The sequence below is a fragment of the Orycteropus afer genome, unplaced genomic scaffold (genome assembly GCF_000298275.1).
Source record: "Orycteropus afer afer isolate SDZICR_OR568_19922 unplaced genomic scaffold, OryAfe1.0 scaffold00127, whole genome shotgun sequence".
Taxonomy (NCBI): Eukaryota; Metazoa; Chordata; class Mammalia; order Tubulidentata; family Orycteropodidae; genus Orycteropus; species Orycteropus afer.
The window spans coordinates 3,325,994-3,353,292 of NW_006921714.1; the positions used below are offsets into that span (position 1 = coordinate 3,325,994).

Sequence of the window (27,299 nt, forward strand, 5' to 3'; positions counted from 1 at the left end):
CTAAACTGAATTATCAGTAAGTTAATGCCCCAGTTATTGTAAACAGTTCAAAAAAGCATACTCACTTCATGCAGTCACATCGTCTTCGGTTGGCAAGATTAAATATTGTGTTTGTATTTTGGTTTCTTTGGAGATCATGGAAGTGGCTCGTTAAATTGCCAATTTGTTATTAATCAAGTCCTTCATGAGCAGGTAGCCAGGCAACCATGCTGACACGGTTTCTGGGTGGGAAGGCAGAGGAGTAAAGCAGCTCAATTTTTCTTTAGTTGGCAGAAAAGAGGTCCACAAGTGAATGCCCAGTTAGGTACAGCTGATTATAACCTGCCTTAACAATCCAAGTATTAAGAGTGTATCTTTCTGAAGAAACACACTCTGGGCAGGGAGTTTCAAAAGAGTTTATAGAATAGTAATTGCATTTTATTTTTTAAACTACTGAATATATTCAAATACATAAGCATGGTGAAAAATAAGACATTTTAACAATAAGAGACATCTTTCTGTGTGATAAGTCAAAGCCTACCAAAGGTTTATTTTTCCCAAAACCTTATTTTTAGAGCTTGTTTTTTAAATTTAATTGACAAAGGAACTTAATGATGCAGTTCCATTTATTAGAATCAAAATCATAATTTTAGGGCTCATGCTAATAGGCCAAATTTTAAGCTTTGGTAACTAAGGCAAAAACTACTAGTATTTTAAGGATCAGTACTTTTAACTCTGCAGGCTTTGTAGAGACTTGTGTCCTAGTGTAACACACACTAGCTGAAGGCCCCTCTGGTCTGCACGTAGTCGTAGGTAAGTAGACGTGTTCCCTTCCTAGAATTCACTCAGGTTACACAGATGGCCCACCGCCTCTTCAAGAGCACTTCTATCCAGAAATTGCTGGTGCCGACAGGTGGCTCGAGTAAGTGTGTGTATTGCAATCTTCGTTTCCATCTGCCCTCAATCTTTCATATTAGAAACTCGCTATTATTTCCACTCAACTCCCTCCCTCCAAAGAAAACTTCATCAAAATTACCCGACCACTACTCTTTGCTGTTGAATAGGCAATTTACCAGTGAATTCTCCAAAGCCAAGTTGTTTAAGTGGTAACAGAAAGAGATTTGAGATCTGTCAAATTAGTATAACTGTAAGATTTCCAATGTCAAGTGTACTCTGCTTCCACTCACAACATCTAACTTTCATTATCATGTCACAAGTCTCGTGCAATTAGTATCAACCATATTTAAAATAGTCTTTACCTTATACACATGAGATTTTGTGAAAAAAGTTTGAGACTTTTTGCCTCACATGCAACTAACGATAGCTGAATAAAAGCCTCTACAATTTTTATTTATCTTATAGATTTCCATATTTTTATTAAGAAAAATTCAGACACATTAAAAGTATGAGCTAAAAGGTTACAATGTAAGACCCAAGAATCTTGAAAAGGCCAAGAAAATTTTGATAGAGCCAGTACTTTCCTCAGCAGATTCACAAATATATAAATTCCCCAAATTTATATACTTATTTCTCAGAAATACTTGATAAAAATTCCTATTATATACTATAAAACTGGTCCTATAGAACCTGATAATGACCAACATATTCTTGAAGACACTCATCTTCTCAACCATGGGAGTCATTTGAGAAATAGTTTTAATGATAATCTGACTCAGTTTATAAAATATCAATAAAAAAGACTTTGTTAGCTTACTAATTTCCTATAATATAAATATTTATAAAACTTGCAATGACTTCCTATAAATGCACATTAAATTATGATTAATTTTCTTTATAATAATGCAAGAAAAATGGTGAGATGAAGCCTCACTGGAATACATAAACTGAAGACTTTTCCTTGCTGTATATATCCTGCCACTCTCCCACTGCACTCATGGATTCTACCTATTCCAAAAATCCCACATGCCATGCTTTTTCACATTTGCACATCTGAACTATGTATTCACGCTCCCCTGAGCAAGACATAATTCATAGTTACTTCTTCTGTGAAATTCTTCTGATCTTCATTATTTATGAAGAATAAATGAAAGAATTTATGAAAAACCTAAGGACAGGCAGTCCTTAGGTTATGAATGCCACAACTCAGGGAACAACTCCCACTTGCCCTTTAACGCTGCGCTTTGAATCAATTCTGTCATGGCCAACAAAGGGAAACAAGAACAGATGGAATTTTTACAATTTGGGTGATCGCTCATGGTAAATAAACGGGAAAAATCTCCCTAGAATGGGAGACTTGGAAGAGGTATAGTGAGCCCTTTCAGGAGCCTGATACATAAAACTGAGTTACTGGCAGGACGTAACAAGCCACACACAGTTGAAGCAATGGAGTTGGCTGCCATCTTTGAGCAGGGTGTCCACCATCTTTGAAGCCCTGCTTTAATGTTATATAAATCTGCCCTCACTTTGAAAAGACTGAAGCAACCCCTACTTGCAACCAATTCTTCATCACAATCACCTTCACTTGCTCCATGTACAGCTCTTAAATCACTGAAAAGGTTTCCAGCCTTCTCTTACACTGAAGGCAGGCTAAATAAGAACTGTATGCACTTGTTCCAACTGATATACAAGTTCTTAACAACAAAGAATGGATCTTGTTCATAACCCAAGGACTGCCTGTATTTTTACCATGTTTCCAAACATGCCTAAATATAGTGCTTATTATATTTTTATTTTTACACGACCATTTCTTATTAATCAACTTGATAGTGATATCCTCTTGATAGGTCAGTCCAGGTTTCAATCATCTTCATTCTCCTAGTGCCATGTATATTATCTTATTTCATCAAATCTAAGCTGCAAGTGGTTATAAGAAACAATTTTTCCCTAACACTAAATAAAATGAACAAAGGGCTACCAATTACACTGACTTGCCAATAATATTAAGATTCACCTTGACTTCAGAAATATTTAAAAATGTACACCACAGGACCAATGAAATACGGTAATAAGTAAATTTATTAAAATAAAACTGGTATCTTCCTCTAATCTTGACTACTGGGTGCTTACTTTAGCTTTGACAGGGTAAAATGAAAATGAGCTTAAAAGTCCTTCTCTTGTTTTTGGTAAGCTCATGGCTACAAGCAATTATAAGACAGACTAGAAATAATGAATTTACTTTTTGCTGTCCTTAGCAATTTAAGCCACAAATGCTAGCTGCAACTTATAAACTGTGACCAAAAAAGACAACTAAAATAACATCAAAGGTCCTGGATAATCAGCAAAGCAACCCCTATTTGAAAGTTGAGCAGTGAAGTTAACTGTGACTAAACTGGACTTTCAGTACACACTGCAGGGTATACACTGGCCTCAAAAATTAAGAAACTTGACAAATATCTCCTTGATAGAAAGTTTAGTAAAAATTTTAGAAGGTAACAAATTGATGGAGTAAATCACCATCAGAAACATCCTTTAAACAATGTTGTTTTAATAATTAAAGAATATTTTTAAAAAATCAATTAAGCAGAATAGTTAAAAATTAAAAAGTATGCTCAGACCTCCAATTAGTGGGCAACAGTGATGCTTTACACAACAATAACTAAACACTCAAACTTACCTTTAAAAACCAAAGAGTAAGAATTAGTTACCACCAGATATCTCTTATTCAGATTCTGGGTTACCCTACACTTAGTCTGCCTCTTCACACCAAGGACAGCATCAATATAGAAACTCAATACCTAAGAAAGCTGACATGCTCACAACCATGTTTTACTCTTAACAAGCTATGGTCTTAAGAATACTGACCGTGAAAGTTAATTGTGAAAAACTTACATATCTCTAAGAACAACTTTGATAAAAGACTATCTATTGCTTTAAAAGGAGGTTGTAAGCTTTTCCCATAAGGACTAGAGAGCAAATTACTATTTTAGGACTTGTGGGCCACATATGGTCTCTGAAGCATATTCTTTTATATTTTATAAACAACCTTTAAAAACATAAAAACCACTTTAGCTTACATGTCAAAGAAAAATAGGCTACAGGTCGTAGTTTGTTCTAAATAAAATAAAGGATAAAATGATCAAAGGTGGGTGCTTTAATAACAGAATACTTTCTATGGTTTTCAGATGCACTGTAACCTCTTTGCTCTTTATTACTAGAAAGGTCACCCACCGGCTCAGGATGGACCAGCCAGCACTAGAAAAATGTGGTAGAACCTTGGTCTCTTGCCCTGGTCAGAGATCTTTTCTTCTCAGATCTGAAGACACCAACACCATAATACATAAAGGTAATAAGTAACTCTACCAGCAACAACACTTACATAACGCCAAGAAAGCATGCTTTGAGGCCATAAGAACGAGCACTCTCCGGAGGATATCTTTATTAATAATGTAGTTCTTTATGTGGTAGGTATGGTGCTCCACACAAAATGTTAATAATTCCAATACAAGTGCCAATAACTGGGCAGTTTGAAAATCATCTAAAATAAACAAAACACAATCATATTTATTGGCTAATGTTTTTATTTCTCTTTAATTTAAGAACCTAAATTACATTCAAGTAAAATCTCTACTTCTATTTAACATTTCAAAAACCTACCATAGCTTTACATCCAGCTCTAAACTATTTTAACAAAACAACATTTACTGAATGCCTACCACGTGCTGGGAACTATGCTTTATGTATGTTCTCATTTGATTTAAACAACCCCAAGGAATTCGCTTCACAGCATTCCAAGTTTATTAACTGACCCAACTAAGAACAGTTAGTTAAGGCAGAACTAAGACACAAATCCTAAGATCTGATTTTGAACTGCAAGAATGCTCTATCGTCTTAACATTTCCCTCAAAAAACATATAGCATTATGGGTGGCACCTGTACAACATAATTAATTTAGTAACGGATATCACTAAATTGTACACTGACAAAATGTTGAATTGGTGAATGTGTTATATATATTTTTACATCAACAGCAAAAAGACACATCGCAAACGAGGTCCTGCTAGACACCATCCCAGTTCTGGTGGAGCTCCTTCTCCCTGCTGCCACAATTCCAGTGCATTCTGAACTTCCTTTACTCCACACACCGACTCCACCATGAACTATAACTCAGTGGCTTATCTTTCTTCCTCATCAGCCTTCTGAAATGTATTCGACTCACTTTTTTCATTTGTCCCATTTAGCCCCTAAAGAATATAGTACAGTGCTTTCCTCACAAACAGTTCTCAATAAATGTTTAACGAACCCACATTGTGGTTCAGAAAGAAGGCTCAAGATTTTCTAATATGAATAAAGTAGAAAAACAATATTCCAGTTTCAAAGACTTGATTCTAGAGTCACACCAAAATTATAGTTAACATTTATTTTCTACAAGCCTTGTTATATATTACATACGGTACACTGATAATTCATCTGACAATGAATTTCTTTGCAGAGCTTTGATACTCAGCATTAACAGAGGCAACCTAATACTGAGCAGAACCTTGCTCTGTGTCCACATATGGAACACAGATAACTTAAAAAAAGAATTTTTTCACATAGCTTTACTTCCAAATAAGCTATTTCCTACCTCCTATTCATTTTGCCTATAGAAAAAAACTATTTAACAAATTTAGTTTTAGAATTCTGAAAACAACAAATAATTATCTTATTTCTTCTATTACGTGTTTGTTATCTCAGATTATAACAACTCTAAATGAAATTTTTATCTCGACACTTCTTTTAAGTATACATCATGGTTTGAACTTTTTTTAAAGACTGTTCTCCAACACCAATTTTGCATTTCAATGATTATAGAGTTTCCGAATTCAAGAGCAGAGAACGTTACCTGCCACCTGCACAATCTTACCTTTACTGGGCTTCTCTTCTGTTGTGTTGGCCAGTAAGGGAGCAGTGAGAACATGCATACAGTGCTTGTAGAAGAAACCCAAAAATTCAGTCTTCTCTGTTTTCTAAAGAAACAAAAACACTTCCATAAACTTTAACTGCACTGGTTCCTACCAGTAATAAACAGCATATTAGCTATGAAAAATAGAAAAACCTCCATGGCTTACATTGGCAGTGGCCAGCATGTTCTCTGGGTCAACTAAAGTTCGAAGCAGGCCCATAAGTTGGACTGCTCCTCCAAGTTCAGGATCTGTATCACAAATCATATGTTCTATAATGAGGTTGATGAGCAGAATATCCTGGTGAGAAAAATACACATAATAAGGACCACTTATTAAGGAAAAGAACGGTCAAGATACATATTAAGACACATACTACAGCATTATACATAACTCCAGCTTCCAGTTAGTAAAAACAAAATGGAAGGACAGACTGACTCACTTCTGTAGTAGGATTTATGGCAGTGTTTTCCTAAAATGTGATATAAGGACATTACACTAAATGGTACTAAAAACAAAGATGCCTTTTCTATCATCTTTAAATCCCTCTGATTAAAGCAGAAAGTAAGTTTCCATTTGGTGCTAATGGATTTTCTTGCTGTGCACCAGTGAGTCACCTAACAATACACACTCCCTCTGAAGAAAGCTAACAGGCCTGAGAGCCAGAGCTCCAAGAGTAAGTACATTTAGTTTGAATGTACAGCACCACTGTATTTATGATATATGGTATCCAGTCTTCATTTATGGATGTGATATACTATTATCTTTTTAAATAAATATTTTTAAATGAGTTAATATCTTACATGAGGGAAAACAAGATTATGGTATTTAGATCACAAAAGTAGATGGATTATACAGATTTCAAGTACCCCCCCGCCGCTCTATTATGACTGGTGTTGCTGGCCCAAGGAGCAAATAAAAACAAGAAGGGCTCAATGATAAAACCCTGGTCTTGCCTATTTATACAATGGTGAGGTGGGCAAGGACAGAGAAAATGCAGACAGTATATGGAAATGATGACCAAGGCTGGGAATCAACAGGCTACTGCTGGCCAGGGAAGTATGAGGAAATACATTAGTGTATGTTCAACTAGTGTTTGCAAGACCAAAAGGAATAGTCCAAGTTTTATTTTCAAAAATACAGATATTTATTTTGGTTCTCAAGCGATGTCTAGATAATATTCAGTAGTTTAACAATTCTCTGCACCTCCCCTGGCACCACAATTAAAAAAAAAAATCCTTAAATATGGACGTTACTAAGCACGTCACTTCATTATGACATCACAACACATTAACTAGGAACTTTTTAGAAAGTAACAAAGTTATTCTCTAATTTTACAAAAACATCATAGGCTAGAATCCTGCACAGGTATTTTCAGTTGGCTACCTTTTCGTACTCTGTCTTAAACTTAAGAAGGAGCTGAGGGAAGAAGGTCTATTCTTTGACAAGAATCTACTGTGGAGAAAATTACTTCAAGATTTTAAGGGAGAAGGGAGGGAAAACCAGAATCACAGGTTAACCATCTGGAGAGGAAACGGGATCACACACAATCAGGGCTGAACGTACGCCAGGCACTATCTGCACTGGAATACCATTCACATGACCAGAGTATATTTTCTCATAGATGCCAGTGAGGTGAAAAAACAAGACCACTGCTTGTTCCCTATGGTTAGCACCCTAACTTAAGAATACTTTCCAAGAACCTAGATTTCATTTCCTCATTCTAGAAGATTCTGGGAATCTATCCCTACCACAGCCAATGTTTTCTCAGACAAGTTACTCATATTTCACATATAGAAGAACAAGGAATTGATTAAATGATTGAAATAAGACAATACAGGAAATTAATGTCAAAATTAGAAAGAAATCATCTTAAATTTTTAAAAAGAAATTTAAATTGATCATTAAAAAATTACTGCTGGGAGAGATAACAAATTTATTAACTGAGTTAGGAGCTAGTTTACAGGAAGAACAAGCTGTCTGATTTAAGTCTGTACTTTTTGCAAACAGCAACTATTCAAATCTTAAAAATGGATAATAAAGACAGTTCCCCATGTACAAATACTTACTATTAGTGCCAGTAATATTTACCTTGTTGGTTATTTTTTGCTCTGTTAACTTCTTACTTACATCATCATTCTGTTGTGCCTCCTGCATGACAAACTCTCGTACCATGGATGGATTATATTCAACCAAGTATGAGAATATATCAGTAGCAGCACTTCGCACCTGTGTATCATCCATGCCCTGCAGAAAAAAGCACTCATTTCTCCTCTAATTATAAAAACATGGAACTTATGGCCACATAAATCTAAAATCTAATAAAACAAATAAGAAAACATTACAGTATAAAAAAACATGAAAGAAAACAAAGAAAGGAAATTCTGCTGCACGTAACAATTCTTTTTCTATGGCTATAATTATGCTTTCTACATTACTAAATTCCTGTTCGTCTCTCCACTATACCGCTTTAGTTAACGAATAGCCTGCAAAGTTAAGACATTACTATTAAGAATATGGAAAATTCCTACCGCTGAGCATTGTTTCACACTTGTCAACAGTCTAATATTAGAAGTTCATACTTCAGCTTTATATAACACACAGCTAACATTAAATATTGGTTATAACATACACTTACATGCTATATAAAAATGTTACTTTTTTTTAACTTTTGTGGTTTTAAAAAAGTAAAGGTAAAAGAATAGAAGAGAAGAAATGAGCTTACGAGGATGACTTCTAATGCTGGTAAAATGCCCATGTTAGACAAGGTCTTAAAAAAAGCGTCTCTGTTTTGAGGCTGTAGCGTTTGGGAAAACGCACAAAATTCTTTTAAAAAGTTAACCTGAAATTAAGAAAAATGATAAATGAATGTTCAAAACAAAACAAAACAAAACACTGTATTATCTTTATAAACTTCCTAATATCTGATTTCTTACCAATTCCTGTCTTTTTTCCTCATCTGTAGCTTCATCAGTTAGTTGTGCAAACAAATCTGTCAGAAATTTTTCATCTTCCTGTAAAATCAAAAGAGAAATTCAATTAGGTTAATGGTAAGAATACACTAAAATATTACGTAAGGATGGTATTAATAGAAGATATGTAAGTTGCAATAACTGGAGAAGGGAAAGGTTTTGGTAATGCTGTTCCATCTTTACAAGAGAGAAGGAAAGACGAAAACCATTAAAGGGTAAACTGGGGATTCATATCAGAAGGATTATCCCTCCTATCCTGACAATGTCCCTGGGTCATGCAAGTGGTTCGCATTTGACTACTAACCTAAAGGTTGGTGGTTCAAACACACTCAGCAGTGCCACAGAAGAACTGCAAGGTGAATCCTATGGAGCCATTCTAACTGCCACCATGAGTCAGAACCGACTCAATGAAAATGAGTTTTAGTTTATTATAAGGCACTTGACTGCTAACCAGAAGGCTGGCGGTTCAAACCCACCAGCCACCCCTTGGAAGAAGGTTGGGCAGTCTACTTCCATAGCGATACTGCTTCGGAAACCCAAGGAGGGGTCACTATGAGTTGGGTACAACTCGATGGCACACAACAACAACGAAAACAAGTTTATTTAAGGGCACATGAAAGTACGGTATCAGGATTTGACAAACTTTTTCCATAAACATTTTAGGCTCTGCTGACCATATGGTCTCCATGACAGCTACTCAATTTCCCTGGTACAGTATGAAAGCAGCCAGAGAGTATGTGAACGAATGAGCGTGGCTGTGTACCAGCAATACTGTATTTACGAAAAAGCAGGCATGAGCCATAGTTTATCAATCACTGGTTTCCATAAGATGTATTACTTTAGAAGCTAAGGTTCTATAACCTCTCAAATGAAGATGAAAATAAAAATAATACTTCACATTTTAAAGACATAGAAAATGATTCTATTATTTAAAATTCTATACTACTTCAGCCCTATAGAAAATGCCTATCCCTGCCTTTATTTTTTTCTGAAATCTATAAACAGGCCATACCTAATTACATACAGTCCCTGGAAAAGGATACCATGGTTCGTAAAGTGGAAGGTCAGCAAAAAAAAGAGGAAGACCCTCAATCAGATGGATTGATACAATCGATCGGCTTAAGTATGGCAGTAACTACAAGGATGGCACGGAATCAGGCAGTGCTTTGTTCTGTTGTACGTGAGATTGCTATGGGTGAAACTGACAGCACCTAACAACTTCACCATATGCTTGTTACCAAATGGCACTGAATTTCAAGATACATTCCCAGATGTAATATATCCCAACTGGGAATCACTGCTCAAAAAAGTGAACTGTTGTAGTTGGCAGGTTACGTACGTAGAGAAACTAAGAATATCTAATGCTATTACACAGGGAATAGCCAATGGTGAGCGGAAGATGTGACAGTGGTAACTATGTGAGTGTATGTTAGTGTGTGAGAGTATGTAGGGGTATGTGTGTGTGTACACAAGGTGGGTGAGAATCTGCTTTAAGTTAGGCCTCAACCACTCTTTGCCAGAAAGTTTGTAAAATGCTCCCTTGACAGTAGCACTCTGGATACAAGTGCAGAGAAAGAGAACTAAAGCCAGCATTTTACAGAGCAGAAAAGCCTTAACAACTTGAAATAATCCATACCGAAGAGTATAACTGGCATTTCATAAGCAGGAAGGCAAGAAATCACAGAAGTGACAAATTCCTGCACAACAGAAGGAGCCACATGGGATGGAAGAAAAAGGTCAGTAGAAGTCAGTACTAGCCCAAGGATGAAAAGTGGACTGCAACAAAGGTTCTACCTGCTAGACAGGTCATGAAGACCAGCTCCTTATCCAGGGAAAAATGGAAATTAGTACCAGAACTCAACTCCCTCCTCCATTACCACTTATAATACACTGTAGAGAGGATTACTATCATATTTACCAGACTGTATTGCCTATAGTATTGTTTACATATCTGTTTTAAATGAATGGAAATCTTGTTGAATTAGTCAGTATGTACCAGTATCATTAATAGCTCTAGGACAGCAGTTAAAAGTAAAATTGACCTTTCTATATGAACTCACACTTTAAAAAAAAGACAAAGGTGAGGACACAGAAATAAACCCATTCTCTAAAAGGTTACAGGCTAGCATCATGTTAATGTTTTACACGTATGACCGCATTTATTCCTCAGATAATCTCATAGGGTAAGTATAAATGTTACCATCCTTCAGATGGGGAAACTGGTGTTTCAAGAGGTTGCCCAAGTCACATAGCTCTTAAGTGACAAATGGAGGTGGAACACAAACTCATGTCTAAATTCCACACACTTTGACCCATTACAAAAGCATGCCTTATGGCAGGGACATACAGTACAACTGGCCAACTCTAAAACTGAGCCTTCAATACTTCATCACCTGGTATTTCTATAAATGTTACAGAACTTACATACTATATTCAATGACATGTCTCCTGTTTTAGATTTCCAATCTATTTTATGCATAATTCATAGATTAATATCCCTGAGCACTGAATCATTTCATTTAGATCACTCCTCTGCAATTCCTTCAAACTAGACTTCAACTTCCCCACCCCAAACAGAACATTTTGGGCCCATACTATTTATTATATACTACAATCTCATAATATCATTAAATATATATACCTTTAGACTTTAACAAAATTAAGACTCACCTTAGGTATTTAAAAGGAAGAGAAAATGATACCTGCTGAAGGCAATTAGCAGTTCAAATGCTGTCAGTCAAGCAGGGTATCTTTTTAAGTATAAAAAAAGAAATGATCTAACTTACCTGTAACATACCAACAATTTCTACCTTATTGAAAAAGATGAAGGAATGAAGTGTTGATAACATATTTTCTTCAAAGACCGAAGGGGTAGGTAGAACCATATCTTGTATATACTGAACTCTGTATGTTTGATGAATTTTTTGTTTGAGTTCAGGATCTGATATGGGAATTACTTCTTTAAACTTAGCTGTTTTTGTTAGAAATTCCCTGTGTTTTCGTGGTTGTGATAAAGCAGGATCATATTCTAAGCATCCAATGACGTCCATTATACACTCCTCAGAAAACATAACTTCAAAAAGAGCAGTTCGATTCAATAGGAAGATGCCTTTGATTATTTCATATAAGTGGTGCAGTCCTTCAATATTTTCCAAATCCTCACACACATGAAAAAGCTCTAAGAGCTTTTTAATGTAACCCTCATTTTCCAGTGCTAGTGCAAGTTTTTCACGACGAAGTGGGGAAGGTAAAGATGATGCCACAAGTTCTGCAATTTCTTCGAGGCGACTTAACTCACAAGATGGCAATTCTAAACCTGGTGATGACATATCATCAAAACGCTCCTCCTCCGATTCATCCACAAGGTCCTGAGTGATGTCCACTGAAGGGTCCTTTCCTTGAACCTATTGAAAAGGATTTATGAGAGCTGACAAAATACAGACTAGCAGATCTTGATATTCTTAGATGAATTCAAGAAGATATTGTAACAAAGTAATGATAATTTTCAAATTTAGCAATCTTTCTTCAAACTTGACATAAATGTCTTCTTTTCTAAATTTCATTTATACACGTAACATATACATTCACTTTTCAGGATGGAAGTTCAAAGTTCAGAGATGGAATGAGTTTCCTCACAAAGAACAAGGACAGCCAGTAACAAAAACATCATGGGAGAGCTTCAACTAATTGTAACTACTATGAAAAGCTCCAGGCAGAAGCCTGACACTAAACTTCCGCTCAAAACTTACATCCATCACCCTCTTTCCCACAGATCAGGGTAAGTCCCAGAAACATTTCTAGGATTCTGCTCCAGAAAGCCATCTCAAGTTCTTCAATGATTTAAGCAAAATTCAAATGAATAGCGTATCCTAATGCTGTGACCATAGTAAAGTATACATAAGCAACAAGAAAAATAATTAATGTCAACTGATTCTAGAAACCAAGATCCAAAGAGCATGTAGAAACTGGTTTTAGACCAAGCGGATCATTCAAATTCTAGATGCCAGTACAAGAATATTGTTAGGCAAAGTTGAATAGGAAACAAGTACAGCTTAGAAAAACGAAGCCATGTATGAAGCATAACCTATATGTGAGTACAGCTGTGTCAAGAATATGTGCTGAAAGTTAAGAATATGGTAAAGTCCTGCATTCTACACACTGAACTATGTAGCTTCCACAATCCTTCAGAAGCCCTGAAGTCTATCACTCTAACTTCATGTCAGTGTAAGGGCTCCAAACACAAAAACATAACTTAGAGGTCTCAACAATTAAATGTATTTTAAGGTAAAAGTTTATGTTTACAAAAGGTCAAGGACAGATTCTGAAAGGGCACAAGTTTTGCTGTCCTGGCCCTACAATGTGGGACACTGAAACTAAGGAAGCCCAATAGGCCATGTAAACAAACAAAATAAAACTCACTACCACTGAGTCAACTCTGACTCACAGAGACCCCTCCTAGGGTTTCCAAGGCGGTACCTCTATGGAAGTAGATTATTCAATTCTCCTTCGGAGGAGTGGCTGGTGGGTTTAAACCACCAGGCTTCTGGTTAGCAGTCAAATGCCTTAGGCACTATGCTACAAGAGCTCCTAGGCAGCCCAAAAAGGCCATGTAAAATGATGGGAAAATTAGGCCTTATATGAAATATCCAAGGAACTTAAATTGGCTAGCCTGGTTAAGAGATATTGGTCAACATAGGAAGGGAAGAAGGTAGAGAGTTTTTGTCCTGAAATATGTTACAAAATATGACCTCAACCCAATGGACAACAGCACTGAAAGGAGGCTAGTCACACTCGCACAGCTTACACTCAGCACGGTCTCAAATTGGCCCTGGATTTGTTAATTATATAAGTTCTCATTATATAGCTTTAGACTCCTGAGACCTAAGTTAAGTCTTTACCTTTTAATAAACCAAGCAGAAAAGTTTTATTACAATGAGAATATGCCATTTATTTGAGTTAACAGAAACAACTCAATTATATTTTGCCAAATGGAAGGCTAAAAAGGTAATCAAAAGGTCTGGTTTAGAATACTCTTAAGATTTGATCTGCTAAGGGAATTAAGGTAGAACTGTGATGATTTAAAAAGATGCTCTGGTGGTGCAATGTTTAAGGCATTTGGCTGCTAACCAAAAGATCTGCAGCTCAAACCCACCAGCCACTCTATGGGACAGATGTGAAAGTCTGTTTCTGTAAAGATTCACAGCCCTGGTAAACCTATGGGGCAGTTCTACTCTGTCCTATACGGTTGCTATGAGACGACACGACTCGATGGGAGTGGGTTTTGTTTTGATGATGTTTTGATAAATATGCTCTGGTCTTACTATTATAACAGGAATAATGGAAGGATGAACACAAAATAAAGGAAGGCAGATTGATTAAGCTAGAAGAACGAACTTTCTTTAAGAGAAAGGAAGAGATCTTAGAAGTCAGGCTAGAAATGAAACAAATGAGAATGTAAAGGTCAAGAGGGAAAACGAACATGCAACCCGACAAAATAACTGCTATCCAAGGTGGTACCAGGAAGTGAAGGGAGATTTTTCATTGTTTCTAGATCAAAAAATGGTGACCAGGGAGACCACGTATAAGAGAGACACACATAAGATTTCAAAAGAGCAAGATGGAATGGGATAGAATGCCTCAGAATCTAGAAAATACCCAAGAAGTGCAGACAGAATCCATAAAAGACCACAACCAAATAGCCAGTTGACTCATGGGCCCCAAGTAAAGATGAGTGAAAAATTAATGGCATTAAAGACTAAGAAACGGTACAGAACAGATCAGACAACATTCAAGGGGAGCAGGACAGTAACACTAAAGGGAGAACAGTAACAGACTGAGTTCAGAACTGGGCCGGACATTAATTAGCCTATGAGAAGACTGTGTCCATGGTGGGCTTGTCCAATTCAGAATGGTGAAGGAGAACAAGATTTGTTTGGCTAAGGGATGCTTTTAGTATACCTTGAATCCATTAACCTCATCTCTGTTTCTATGGGAAAACTCCAGAGGGAAAAATCAAGAGGAGTACCTGTAAAAAACAACTGCATGGGCGAGAAAGCAAAGAAGAAACAAAAACAAAGAAGGCCTTCAGTGTTAGCTCTGCATGTGTTAGAGAAAGAAAGGGACAGCTTGCCAGTCAAGTCAGAAACACAGCTGGGTAGAAGATACAGCCAAAAAAAAAAAAATTTACAAGTCAAGAAAAAAACTGTGCCTCGCGGATATTATAGTTTCTATTAAGGCAGTGGCTCACCAACTTCATTATGCATCACAATCACCTAAAGCAGAGGCCAACAAACTACAGCCCAATCTGACCCACTGTCTGTTTTTGTAAATAAAGTTTTATTGCCACACTCAAACTTGTTTATGTGTTATCTAAAGGCACTCTGGTGACGTAGTGCCTAAGGCATTTGACTGCTAACCACAAGGCTGGCTGTTCAAACCCCCCAGAGGCTCCACAGAAGGAAGATGGGACACTCTACTTCTGTAAAGATTTACCCCCTTGGAAACCCAATGGGAATCGCTGAGTCAGAATCAACCTGACGGCAGTGAGTTTGATGGCTACTTTCACATTACAATATCAGAGTTGAGTAGGTACAAGATTACAAGGCCCACAAAGCCTACAACATTATCTGGTTACAGAAAAAGCCTGACCTAGACAGCTTATTAAAACATAATTACTGACTTCAACTTTTGGAAACGGATAGTGGTGATAATAGCACAACAATGGTGAATTAAAGTCACTAAACTGTACACTTGAAAATGGTTAAAATATCAAAATATTTTGTCATATTTTACTGTGTGCACGCACATGCACATGTGTGTGTGCACACATATTTTTAAACTACTAGTTGCTCTACTCACAGGGTTTCTGATTCAGAAACCTACTGAGGTCTGAGGTGGGTGTCTCATAATTTACATTTCTATCAAGTTCCCAGACAATGCTCATGCTGCTGGTCTGAAGATGAGTGAATTAAAGAATGTGTGAAGATTATTCTCCAGCTAAAATGAATGTGGCTCTGGTGCTGTAGTGGTTAAAGCATTTGACTGCTAATCAAAAGGTCGATGGTTTGACCCCACCAAGCCACTCCACAGAAGAAAGATGAGTCAGTCTTCTTCTGTAAAGATTTACAGCCTTAGAAACACAATGGGGTCACTATGAGTCAGAATCAACTTGATGGCAGTGAGTTTGAATATTATTCTCCAGCTAACATAAACATGTCGATGGACAAATTTTCCCTAGGAAGCAATGGCCTAAATGAGTTCATCACAAGAGGCAAAGACTTTAGCCATCAGAGCACTTAAAAAATGTATGTTAGCAAAAGATGACAGAGATTACCTCACTAGACTGACGTACTAGTCACAAGGAAAACTCCAGGATCAGTTGGGAACATTCAAGCTGAGAGGCAAGATGAGGCTGAAGAGATGGTTAAGAGCTGTATCGCTCAAGATCTTATGTAAGGTTTGGTTTTATTTTAAGAGCCTCAGAAAGTTACTGAACAGGTGTGATGTGATCAAACTTGCCTTTATTAAAAGACCACTCTAACAGCTGTACGGATTTGAAGACCGGTCAAGATAAAAGCTAAAAACCAGGTAAGAAATGACTGTGATAACAGTAAAAATGAAGACCAGGGAATGGGTTTAAGATTTATTACAAAGGTAATGAATAGATCTGAGTGATAAGGAGAGGACAGGGTGATCCCCAAGTTTCTAGTGTCAGTAACTGGGGGTTGTTTACTGAGATGAAGGTGAATGAACAGCTCTAGATGAGAAGCAAAGTATGGTTTTGAACTATGAAGACTACAATGCTGTAATGAAAGTCCCTGCTAAAACTATTAAATGCAAACTTAGTTTTGCTGTGTAAAATTACACCTAAAACACAACAAAAATATTATTTTAAAAAACCTAAAATGCTAGTGAACATATTCAAGAGTAGCTCTCAAGAAGACAGGTGGATATAAAATTCTGGAGCTCAACGAAGGTCTGGGCTGGAGAGTGTCAATAAATTGTACCTTCCTATGACAAGCTTTTCTCAAACAACAATGAATTTAAAACAACAATAAATTTATTCAACTATATGAAATGCTTTATCTGTTTATTGAAAATCTTGGGCATTAGTTGAAAGCATGGGACAACAAAACACTTAGAACATGCTCATTTTCTGTTTTTAAAATTACCTGACATATTTTTTCCCAAATTTCATCACATCCAGCTTTCTCTTGAAAGCTAAGGGCCAAGTCATAGTTTTCTGCTTCAGACCACACAATCAAAGTATCCTTGGGAGGAAAAAAAAAAAGAATCTGAATGATTACCAAACATTATAAACCACTTCAAAGTATAAGGCAAATAAAGCAATGACTGAGACCAGCACTCAGTTGCACTTTCTTCAACACTCATATTGGTAATTACCCATGTCTTTTTAACACTGCACTTTATCCAATCTAAACAGTATTTTCTTTGAGAAGTTTAACCAAATATACAAAGTACTACAAAAATGCACACAAAATCTTTATTTACTAAAAATACAAACTAAACACTCTATCAATTCTATTTTTGCCCATTAAGTTACATTTTATGCTGTAGTCAAACTGCCCTAAGAGGAAGACTGAGCATACAGTAACTAGGACACGTTAGAAGATGTGATTAATAAAGTTCCTTCTTCTATCTTTTGTTGTCAACATCAGATGTTCTAAAGGGGTACATGAGGTCCACGAAGCCCTTGAAGTTACTGGCTAAATTTTTAATATGTGAGAATTTATCTGGACAGTTTTTTTAAACTTTCATCAAAGTACATTTCTTATTTCATTCAAGAAATAAGAAACCCTAGCACCTACCTCTTCATTCGTATTTACATGGAACGTTAATAAACAGCCCAACAGTTCATTATTAACGTGTACTCTCAGCAAGACACTGCACTTACAATATTGAGACTACTTGTTGTTAGGTGCCATCATGCTGATCCCAACTCACAGCTACCACGTGTGACAGAGTAGTATGCTCCCCTAGAATTTTCTAGGCTGTAATCTTTATGTGAGCAGATTGCCAGGTTTTTGCTCTGCAGAGCTGCTGGGTGTTTCAAACCACCAACTCCCTCTTTTTTTTTAATTTAGATTTTTATTGTAATTTGGGTTAAAGTTTACAGAGCAAATTCATTTTCCATACAGCAGTTCATATACATTTTCTCTCCTAACATTGACTGCAATTTCTTATAATGCAACAGCTCCCTTCCCACTTCTTCCCCATAGTGTACCCTCTTCCCTATGTACTTCCCTCCTATATATAACTCCTGCCCTCTGAGCTGTTTCCCTGTGCATACACAGCCTTTCCATTCTCCCGTGATTGATTTCTGCAAGGAGTGTACCTACCTAATGTAAATGTTCAGCTCTTATGCCTGTCTTTTGTTTGGCTGGAAGTCACAGGAGTGTGTTCAATTTCAGACCTGAAGGGCAGCTAGGGGTCACAGTCTCAGGGGTTTCACCAGGCTTTACTGGATCAGCAAACCTAGTCCTTTTTTTTTTTTTTAAATGATTCTGAGTTTTGCTCCACATTGTTCTCCAACTCTATCCAGGATCTCTTACATAGATCCTCCCCCAAGTAGTTGTCAGTGGTAGCCGGGCACCATCTAGTTCTTCTGGTCTCACAGGCATATAGGCCAAGGATCACATGGTGTATCAGTCCCTTGGACTAATTGTTTCATTGCATCTTTGGTTCTTTACTCTTCTTTGCTCTGGGTGAGGAGAGACCCAGTGTTCCATCAAGGTGGCTGCCTGCAAGCTTTTAAGATCCCAGATGCTACTCACCAAAGCAGGATGTAGAACAATGTTTTTGTGTAGTATGCTATACCAGTTGAGCTTGATGGTCCCTGTGACTATAGTCCCGAGCCCACAAGTCCAACTACTCACTCCCTCTGGGTAGCTGGCTGTGGCCAAGAAGTGAATACAACATTGTCCCTTGTCAGCTCTACTATACACCTTGACATTCTTACAGAACATACAAATATGCTTATAGATACATCAGACGATGTATAACCCTATACATGGCCATGGGCACATCCCCCCTTGCCAAGACATACCTGATCGTTCACAGCCTGTCCACTCACCTATCCATCCTAGATCAGTGTTTGCCATCACTGACAGTGCAGTACTGTATGTGCAAAAAGGTTCATCTTTCTCGTCTGCATCTCCCACGTACCCCTCCATGTCTTCTTCCTCAATGTCACTGTGTTGATCACACACATTTGGTGCATTGCCCTTCCCTTCACCCAAATCAATACATGTCTCTTCAAACCACCAAACTTCTGGTTAACAGCTAAACACTTAACTACTGTACTACCAGGGCTTTTTTTTTAAATTGTGATTTGGGTGAAAATTTACAGAACAAATTCACTTTGCATACAGCAGCTCACATATACTTTGTCTCATGACATTAACCACAATTTCTCACAATGCAACAGCTCCCCTCCCACTTCCTCCAGTTACCTCTTCCCTGTGTCCATCCCTCCATGCACTCCTGTCCCCTGAGCTGTCTCCCTGTGCATACACAGCCCTTCTATTCTCCCATGATTGTTCTCTCCAAGGAGTATATCTACCTCAGGTAATGTTCAACTCATATGCCTGTCTTTTGTTTGGCTAGAAGTCACAGGTGTGGGTTCAATTCCAGACCTGAAGGGCAGCTAGGGGACCACCAGGGCTTCTTGAGACCATCTTACATTCCCTATAATGTAAATAGTTTGTATTCTATAAGTGGCATAATAAAAATATTTTAGGGTCTATGATATCCTTCCAAGCTTACTGAACATAAATAAGTATATATGCAGTTTCATAGTGATCAACTATTCCAACAAAGCCCTGTGAGAGTGGTCAATAACCATGGTATATATATAATGTTGAATAATTAGGAAGAGTTAAACTTAAAAAAGAAGCTTAACAACTATCTCCATAATCTAAAGAGCTGTTTGGCAGCATTTTTTAAAGCTGGCCCAAAGAGAATTAGGAGAGTAGAAATTAGAGCTAGATAGATTTGAGTATACTATAAAGGAAAAATCATTAAATCTGACTAATCTGAAAGCAGCCATGCACAAGCCAGGTGAGCACCCATCAGAATGTCAAAAGTCCCTGGATCAGATTATCTATGTTCTCATTAGCTGCTGTCAAACTGGCCCTCTGCACAAAGGACAGAAACACTGCCTGGTCCTGCGCCCTCCCCTCAACTGGTTGTGCATCAGACCACTGTGATTCATAGGGTTTTCACTGACTAATTTTCAGAAATAGATCTCCAAGTCTTTCTTCCTAGTCTAGCTCAGTTTGGAAACTCTGCTGAAACCTGTTCAGCATCATTGCAACATGCTCTGACAGCTTCCACTGACAGGTGGGTGGGAGCTTTGCCTAAGGCACATTGGCTAGGAATAGAGCCTGGGTTTCCCACACAAAAGGTGAGAATTCTACCACTAAACCACCAATGTTTTCAGTTATCTACAACAGTACCTTAAAGAAGATATGACTCTATAGTAGCAGTTTCTAATTCTTTTCACTACCAAGGACTTTTGGTATACACAAATGGATTTCATGTTTAGTAAGTATCAAACCATCAATCACAAAGCCAGTAGTGTCTCAGTGAATAAAGCCAAATCCCACACCTAAACTCACGGCTGTCAAGACCGTTCTGACTCACAGCAACCTTGTAAGACAGAGGAGAACTGCCAAGAGGTTCCAAGAGTGTAACTCTTTATAGAAGCAGAGTGCCAGAACTTTCTTCTGTGGAGTAGCTGATGGGTTCGAACAGCTGATCTTTCAGTTAGCAGCTAAGCACTTACAGATCCATGATTTTTATTCAGAATTTTCCAAAAGAGCTCAAAGACCCTTTCTGCTATCTTCAAGGAGCTAGAGATCATAAATCACAGGCAGGGAAGTGCTCCACAGTGACTGAGTAGCCATTCAAGCCCAGAGTAATTAACATTAACATTCTGAGGTCAACACCTCAGAAATCAATCAGGGTTCATTTACTTAAGTAGAACAACTGGCTAGAGAAGAATTCAGAGTTAATCTGTAATTCTGGCAGCCTAAATACTTCACAAGGTTATTACTCTGCAGATAGCACTTATGCATAAGGCTCCATGTGAGACAAAACTAAAGTTATGTCCTTTTCCCTCCAAAATATTATAGAATGAAAACAGTAAGGGATTTAAGAGTCAGAGAGACATAGGTATGAATTCTAATACGGTACCACCATTTACTTGATGAGTGATGCTGAGAAAGTTATTTAATCTCTCTGAGCCTTAGTTTCCACATCTTTACAATGGGAATGATAAATATAGTTATTAAAATCAGTGATAATGTAATTTCCATTTCTTGGTGATAGAACAAACAACAATCATATTGGGGAGTGGGAGGAGTTTATCCAAAGGAGATGCCTCCTGAAATTCTGACAAATATTTAATCTATCAGCTAAGTAAGTGCCATCAGAACAAGGATTAAACCAGTATCATACTGTAATAAGAGATTTAATACAACTGTAACCAACAGCTCTACTACACGGTACATTCAGAATCATCTGGAGGTTCATGCTTAAATCAGGGTGTAGCCAGACACACTTCCTTAATTTCCCATTTGACAAATCTAACAAGTTTAGATTAGGAGCTCTGGTGGCATAGTGCCTAAGGCATTTGACTACTAACTAGAAGGCTGGCGTTCAAACCCAGCAGCCACTTCTGGAAGAAAGGTTGGGCAATTTACTTCCATAGTGATACCACCTCAGAAACCCAAAGAGAGGCCGCTATGAGTCGAATCCGACTTGACAGCACTAAGTTAGGTTTCGATTTTGGTTAACAAGTTTTGAATTTTCTAGGACTTGTTCTTCTGTTTTCCTGAACAGTCTAATATTCATCAAATCACCTTGTTTATCATCCAACAATTTCACAGGCTGAAACACGGGGATTTAATCATCCATTCTCAAGAATCAATCTTTTCTTTTTCACAGGACATACTTTCAGCTGACTGAAATCCTAAATTTAACAGAAGCACAGGACAATATTCTAGCCTCCATTCATTTCAATCAAACCTATTTTCTTAAGAATATTAAATGCAACAGTGTTACTAGTCTATCAATACTTTATATTGTACTAATCTTTGATGGACAAATAATCATTAAAAAAATTTAAGAGTTAATACCAGCTTTCCTATCTACTATATACGTGATTTCAAGCAAGTCACCAAATTCAGGCACCATCTAATGCGGAAAATAAAACTAATACCAACTTCCTTTTAGTAGTATTTTAGTCAACGATGATGCAAAACACTTTATTTCACATCTACAACTTCAGAGCAATAAAGGGATCAATATTTGATTCACTGGCTTTAAAGAGCACTTACTATATTTATTTGTGTGGGTACGTGTGCGTTAAATAAGTGCCGTTTGGTGTTACTGCTGGTAGGTACTGAGAGATTTAATTTCAGATATCTCTTGCACATCAAAACGTGTAAGAAAGAAGGTATACTCAAATATAAAGTTACTTTTAAGGCTCCATTCAGGCTACAGAAGAATCTAGACTTCTATCTACACTTGGTTGTGCTTAGGGTTCCTCAGCATCTACAACATCAAAGGAGGTCCCACCATTTAGTTGTGTTAACAGCTGATTATCACTTCAATGGATTTTTTTTTTTTTTAAATATGTTGTTGTTGTTGTTATGTGCTGTCCAGTCAGACCTGACTTATAGCGACCCCTCCTTGGGTTTCCGAGGCAGTATCACTACGGAAGTAGATTGCCCAACCTTCCTTCCGAGGAGTGGCTGGTGGGTTTGAACCGCCAGCCTTCTGGTTAGCAGTCAAGTGCCTTAGGCATTACGCTACCAGAGCTCCTTTTTTAAATATAGGATCAAGAAATGTATTTTGTGTTCATTTTAACTTTTGAGAATTAAGATTCAGTCACTAGGGTAACTAGAACATAAACCCAGGCAAGATTTTCAGTTAAAATGACTGACTTATACACTATGTTGTTGTTGTTGTTATGTGCCATCGAGTCAGACCTGACTCATAGCGACCCCTCCTTGGGCTTCCGAGGCAGTATCACTATGGAAGTAGATTGCCCCATCTTCCTTCCGAGGAGTGGCTACACTAGAAACTAACAAATTCTATTTTAGAATAGACTGTCAAAATACATTGTAATCTATTTCGAATTTTTCATTGGAAGGAATCAGTGGGAAATTTTCACCACCAAATTGAGAGATTAATATGCAAGATAAAACCCATCTTCAAAATTTTACCTGTTGTTTCTGGTATGCAGTGTTAGGATTGATTTTGGATTCTAAAAGCAGAGAACCTAGGTAGGAAACAGAAACAGAAAAGGCATTCCATTATATGACAGCAAAACAGCAACATTATATTCCACTATATACCCCATTCATTTTATTTTTACTACTTTAAACACTTTACTACTGTAGACACACACATTTTTGTTTAAACAGCTGACGCATATATAACTTCCTAACTTCAGTTAAGGAAAACTTAAGTTATTTTAAAAACAATAGTACAAATTTAACTGTAATAGCTTATAACCTAAGAAATGCTTACATTTACATGTTTTTTAACAGGAAGGATATGATCAACTGAAGATAGGCATAAACAATGGATGGTAACAAAAGCCTAACAATTTATGGACTACACAAGGCAGTGAAAGAGAACAACATGACACCAGGTGGTCTGGATTTACATTATATACTGTGTGACTTAGAGAAATACTTTTAAATATATCAAGTCAAAAGAATCTAATCTATTGCTCAAAACTGTTGAGAATAAATTTTACAAAAACTGACTTGCAAAAATTTTAGGTCAAGTGTATCATCTATTGCCCAAGTACATCCCCAATTACAATTCACTTTCATAAAGTCTTGTATGTGCTTCCTAATACTGCTGCACTTCTAAATCTTCAAATATCATTCTATTCCTCATAGTAAACTTATCTGTACATTATAGTATGTCCCTTGGTACTATAACCCAAACCCATTACCATCTCATCAATTATGACTCATAGTCACCCTAGAAGATGGAGTAGAACTGCCCCCTAGGATTTCCAAGGCTGTCATCTTTACAGAAGTAGACTGTGCTGCTCCTGTGCAGCAGCTGGTGGGCTTATACTGCTGATCTTCTGGTTAGCAAACCAAATGCCTTCATCACTTAGCCAGTCCTTCTTGGTAGTATAAGACTCATGGTATTTAGAAAACAATTACTGCTTTGTGAGAAAGAACAAAATTTAAGACTATGAAATTATGCCTCTCTCTCTCCTCACATCAGCCAATTCCAGTTATTTCCCTGATGCACTATCTGAGTACAAATTCTGGTCCAAAATGCCTGGGAAGCAGTTTTCTCTGCAGCTGCCTCTCATCCAGAGTTTTGATTCATTCTTATATTAAATCTCACACTTGCTTTACCCCATACCAAACATAGCTAAACAGTTAAGATAAGGTACACTTAACATTTCCAAATTTAGTTTGCTTTTATGTTAAAATTAGCCTACACAGCTGATGCTTTCCCTTATTAGACTTACTGATCATCTACTACTATAAACTCAGAATGGTGCTTGAGCGATACTGGCTATAGTAAAGTAGTAGCATTTACCAAGTCATCATGGCTTAATTTGTGAATGCCCTGTGCACATAAACAGCACTTCCAAATCCTGCTCACCTGAATCCTCCCACTGTATGTAGCACAGATGAAATGCTTCTTACTACCTCTGTTCTTTACTTAAGGCAACTGAGTATTCTCCCTATTTATTTTGTATCTGCTCTCACCTATAAGGAGCCCTGGTGGCACAAAGGTTAAGCATTCAGTTGCATACCAAAAGGTCAGGAGTTCAAACCCACCAATGCAAGGAAAGATACGGTAATCTGCTTCTGTAAACATCACAACCTTGGAAAGGCTATGGAATGCTACTATCCTTTCCTATAGGGTTGCTATGAGTTGGATTCTTTCAATCAACAGCAGTAAGTTGGGTCCTCTCCCACACCCCCAATTTATTTTATTTTTACTACTTTAAATCTACTGAGGTTCAGACAAGCATCCTCACAGTCTTCAGAAAATTCTGTCCAATCCCCTTTCTCTCCCTACCTTTGACCAGATTAGTAACAAATTTTCCTGTGTGCCTTCAATTTTATTTATGTACAATTATAGATCCCTAAAAATAAGGATCTTCATTTTGGTGATTAAAAACTGTACAATAATACATTCAAAAGATGAGTCAATCTTAGCAATGGGATGGAGTAAAGCTTTTGGGACCTTCATCTGCTGATGTGGCATGACTCAAAATGAGAAAAGTGAGCTGTAAACATCCATTAATTGGAACATGGAATGCAGAAATATGAATCTAGGAAAACTAGAAGTCATTAAAAAAAAAAGGATTGGAATGCATAAAGATCAATATCCTAGGCATTAGTGAGTAGAAATGGACTGGTACTGGCCATTCTGAGTCAGACAATCATGGTCTGCCATGCTGGGAATGACAAACTGAAGAACAGAATCACATCCATCGTCAAAAAGACCCTTTCAAGATCTATCCTGAAATACTCTGCTGTCAGTGATAGAAAAATATCCATACAACTGCCAGGAAGACCAGTTACTACAACTATTATTCAAACTTACATACCAACATTAATGCCAAAGATGAAGAATTTGATGAAACATGCAATCAGGATGCATCGATAGAAATGTGAAAGTTAGAAGCAAAGGAGGAGGATCGGTAGCTGGAAAATATGGCCCTGGTGACAGAAATGATACTAGAGACTACATGATATAATTTGACAAGATCAAGGACTGACTCATTGCAGATATCTTTTTTCAACAATATAAATGGTAATAATACATGTGGACCTCACCAAATAAAACACACAAAAGTCAAACAGACTACTTTTGGGGAAAGAAAGAATGGAGAAACTCAATTATCATCAGTCAGAACAAGGCCAGAGGCCAACTGCAGAATAGACCACCAACTGCTCAGAAGCAAGTTCAAGCTGAAGCCCAAGAAAATTAAAACAAGTCCATGAGAGCCAAAATATGACCCTGAAGTGAGAAACCACCTCAAGAACAAATCTGATGCAATGAACACAAGGACAGAAAACCTGATGAGTTGTAAGATGACATCAAGCACATCATACGTGAAGAAACCAAAAGATCAATCAAACAGCAGAAAAGACAAGACTAAAATGGATGTCAGAAGAGACTCTGAAACTTGCTCTTAAACAGAGTAGCTAAAGCGAATGGAAGAAACAATGAAGTAAAAGAGCTGAACAGAACATTTCAAAGAGCAGCTGGAGAAGACAAAGTATTATAACGAATTATACAAAGACCTGGAGTTAGAAAACCAAGGGGAAGAACATGCTTGGCATTTTTCAAGATGAAAAAACTGAAGGAAAAATTCAAGTTGCAATATTGAAGGATTCTATGACACGGGAAGCATGAAAGGAATACAAAGTCACTGTGGACGGAATACAAAGTTACTGCACCAAAAAGAACTCAACCACTTGAGGAAGCAGCACAAGCTCAAGACCCTATGGTACTGAAGGAAGAAGTCCAAGGTGCACAGAGGCAACAGCAAAAAACAAGAGTTGATGGAACGCCAACTGAAATGTTTTAAACCTACACAAGAAACCTCAATATATCAAGACTGGAGAAAGGCCTTCCCAATTCCAACCTGAAAGATCAGGAGGGAAATACGGAGACGCAAAGAAAAATTAAGAGGGTGATCAACCTAAAGGAAATGCATCAATACATGTAATTACATTTGTCATTCCTGAATTTATCATTCAGACCACTAACAAACACAACAATCCTCAGCCAAGGTGAACTAAAAAGTGCTTTTACACAGCAAATGCTTGTCACAAAGTCCATTCCAAAGCAGTTCCGTTAAGTCTGCAAACGCATAATTACACATGTACTCCTCAAAGAATAAAACAGAATTACTATCCTTAATTCTCAATTACTACTACTGAAACTGAAAATTAGCACAACCTTTTTGAAGGATCAATTATCTTTATCAAAATTTTAAACATACACTTTCTGTCCAATAATTCCTCTTCAAGGAAATTACCCTCCACCTTCATACAAGTGAAGCTTTATGAATAAAAATGTTCATTAGCAATGTCTGTACATACTAAGAAAAAAACTACAAACAATTTTTATGCTAGCTGTTCTCAAAGTGTAGTCTGGGGACTCCAAGAGGTCTCAGAAGTCAAAACTATTTTCATAATAGTATTAGGATGTTATTTGCCTTTTTCAAAATTATTTTTTCTCTCAAAGAATCTACACTGCAACAGATTTAATGGAGAAGTAGGTAAGATCTTCCTCTTTAAAAATTAAAACCAGATATTTGCAAAAATGTAATTCAGTAACCCTTCTCAATAAACTCCTTTTGTAAGTTATCTTTCTTAAAAACATAATTTTGTTAATGTGTAACATTAAAGACAACATTCATACTTTTAAATGAATTAGTGTTTTTTTTAAATTTTCCTTTTAATTTCTAATTAAATAC

General features: G+C 37.0%; 1 protein-coding gene across 1 annotated transcript in view; it reads right to left on the reverse strand.

Moving 5' to 3' along the window:
* Window positions 1-27,299, reverse strand: part of PPP4R3A (protein phosphatase 4 regulatory subunit 3A) — a 41,262-nt gene that overhangs the window by 7,335 nt on the left and 6,628 nt on the right. Inside the window, exons 2-10 of the mRNA XM_007944492.2 lie at window positions 23,044-23,099; window positions 16,963-17,061; window positions 11,578-12,195; window positions 8,756-8,833; window positions 8,545-8,661; window positions 7,950-8,066; window positions 5,988-6,119; window positions 5,783-5,885; window positions 4,256-4,414 (exon numbers count right to left, since the gene is read on the reverse strand). Of these exons, the coding sequence (XP_007942683.1) occupies window positions 4,256-4,414; window positions 5,783-5,885; window positions 5,988-6,119; window positions 7,950-8,066; window positions 8,545-8,661; window positions 8,756-8,833; window positions 11,578-12,195; window positions 16,963-17,061; window positions 23,044-23,099 (1,479 nt within the window). The remainder of the gene's footprint in view (window positions 1-4,255; window positions 4,415-5,782; window positions 5,886-5,987; window positions 6,120-7,949; window positions 8,067-8,544; window positions 8,662-8,755; window positions 8,834-11,577; window positions 12,196-16,962; window positions 17,062-23,043; window positions 23,100-27,299) is intronic.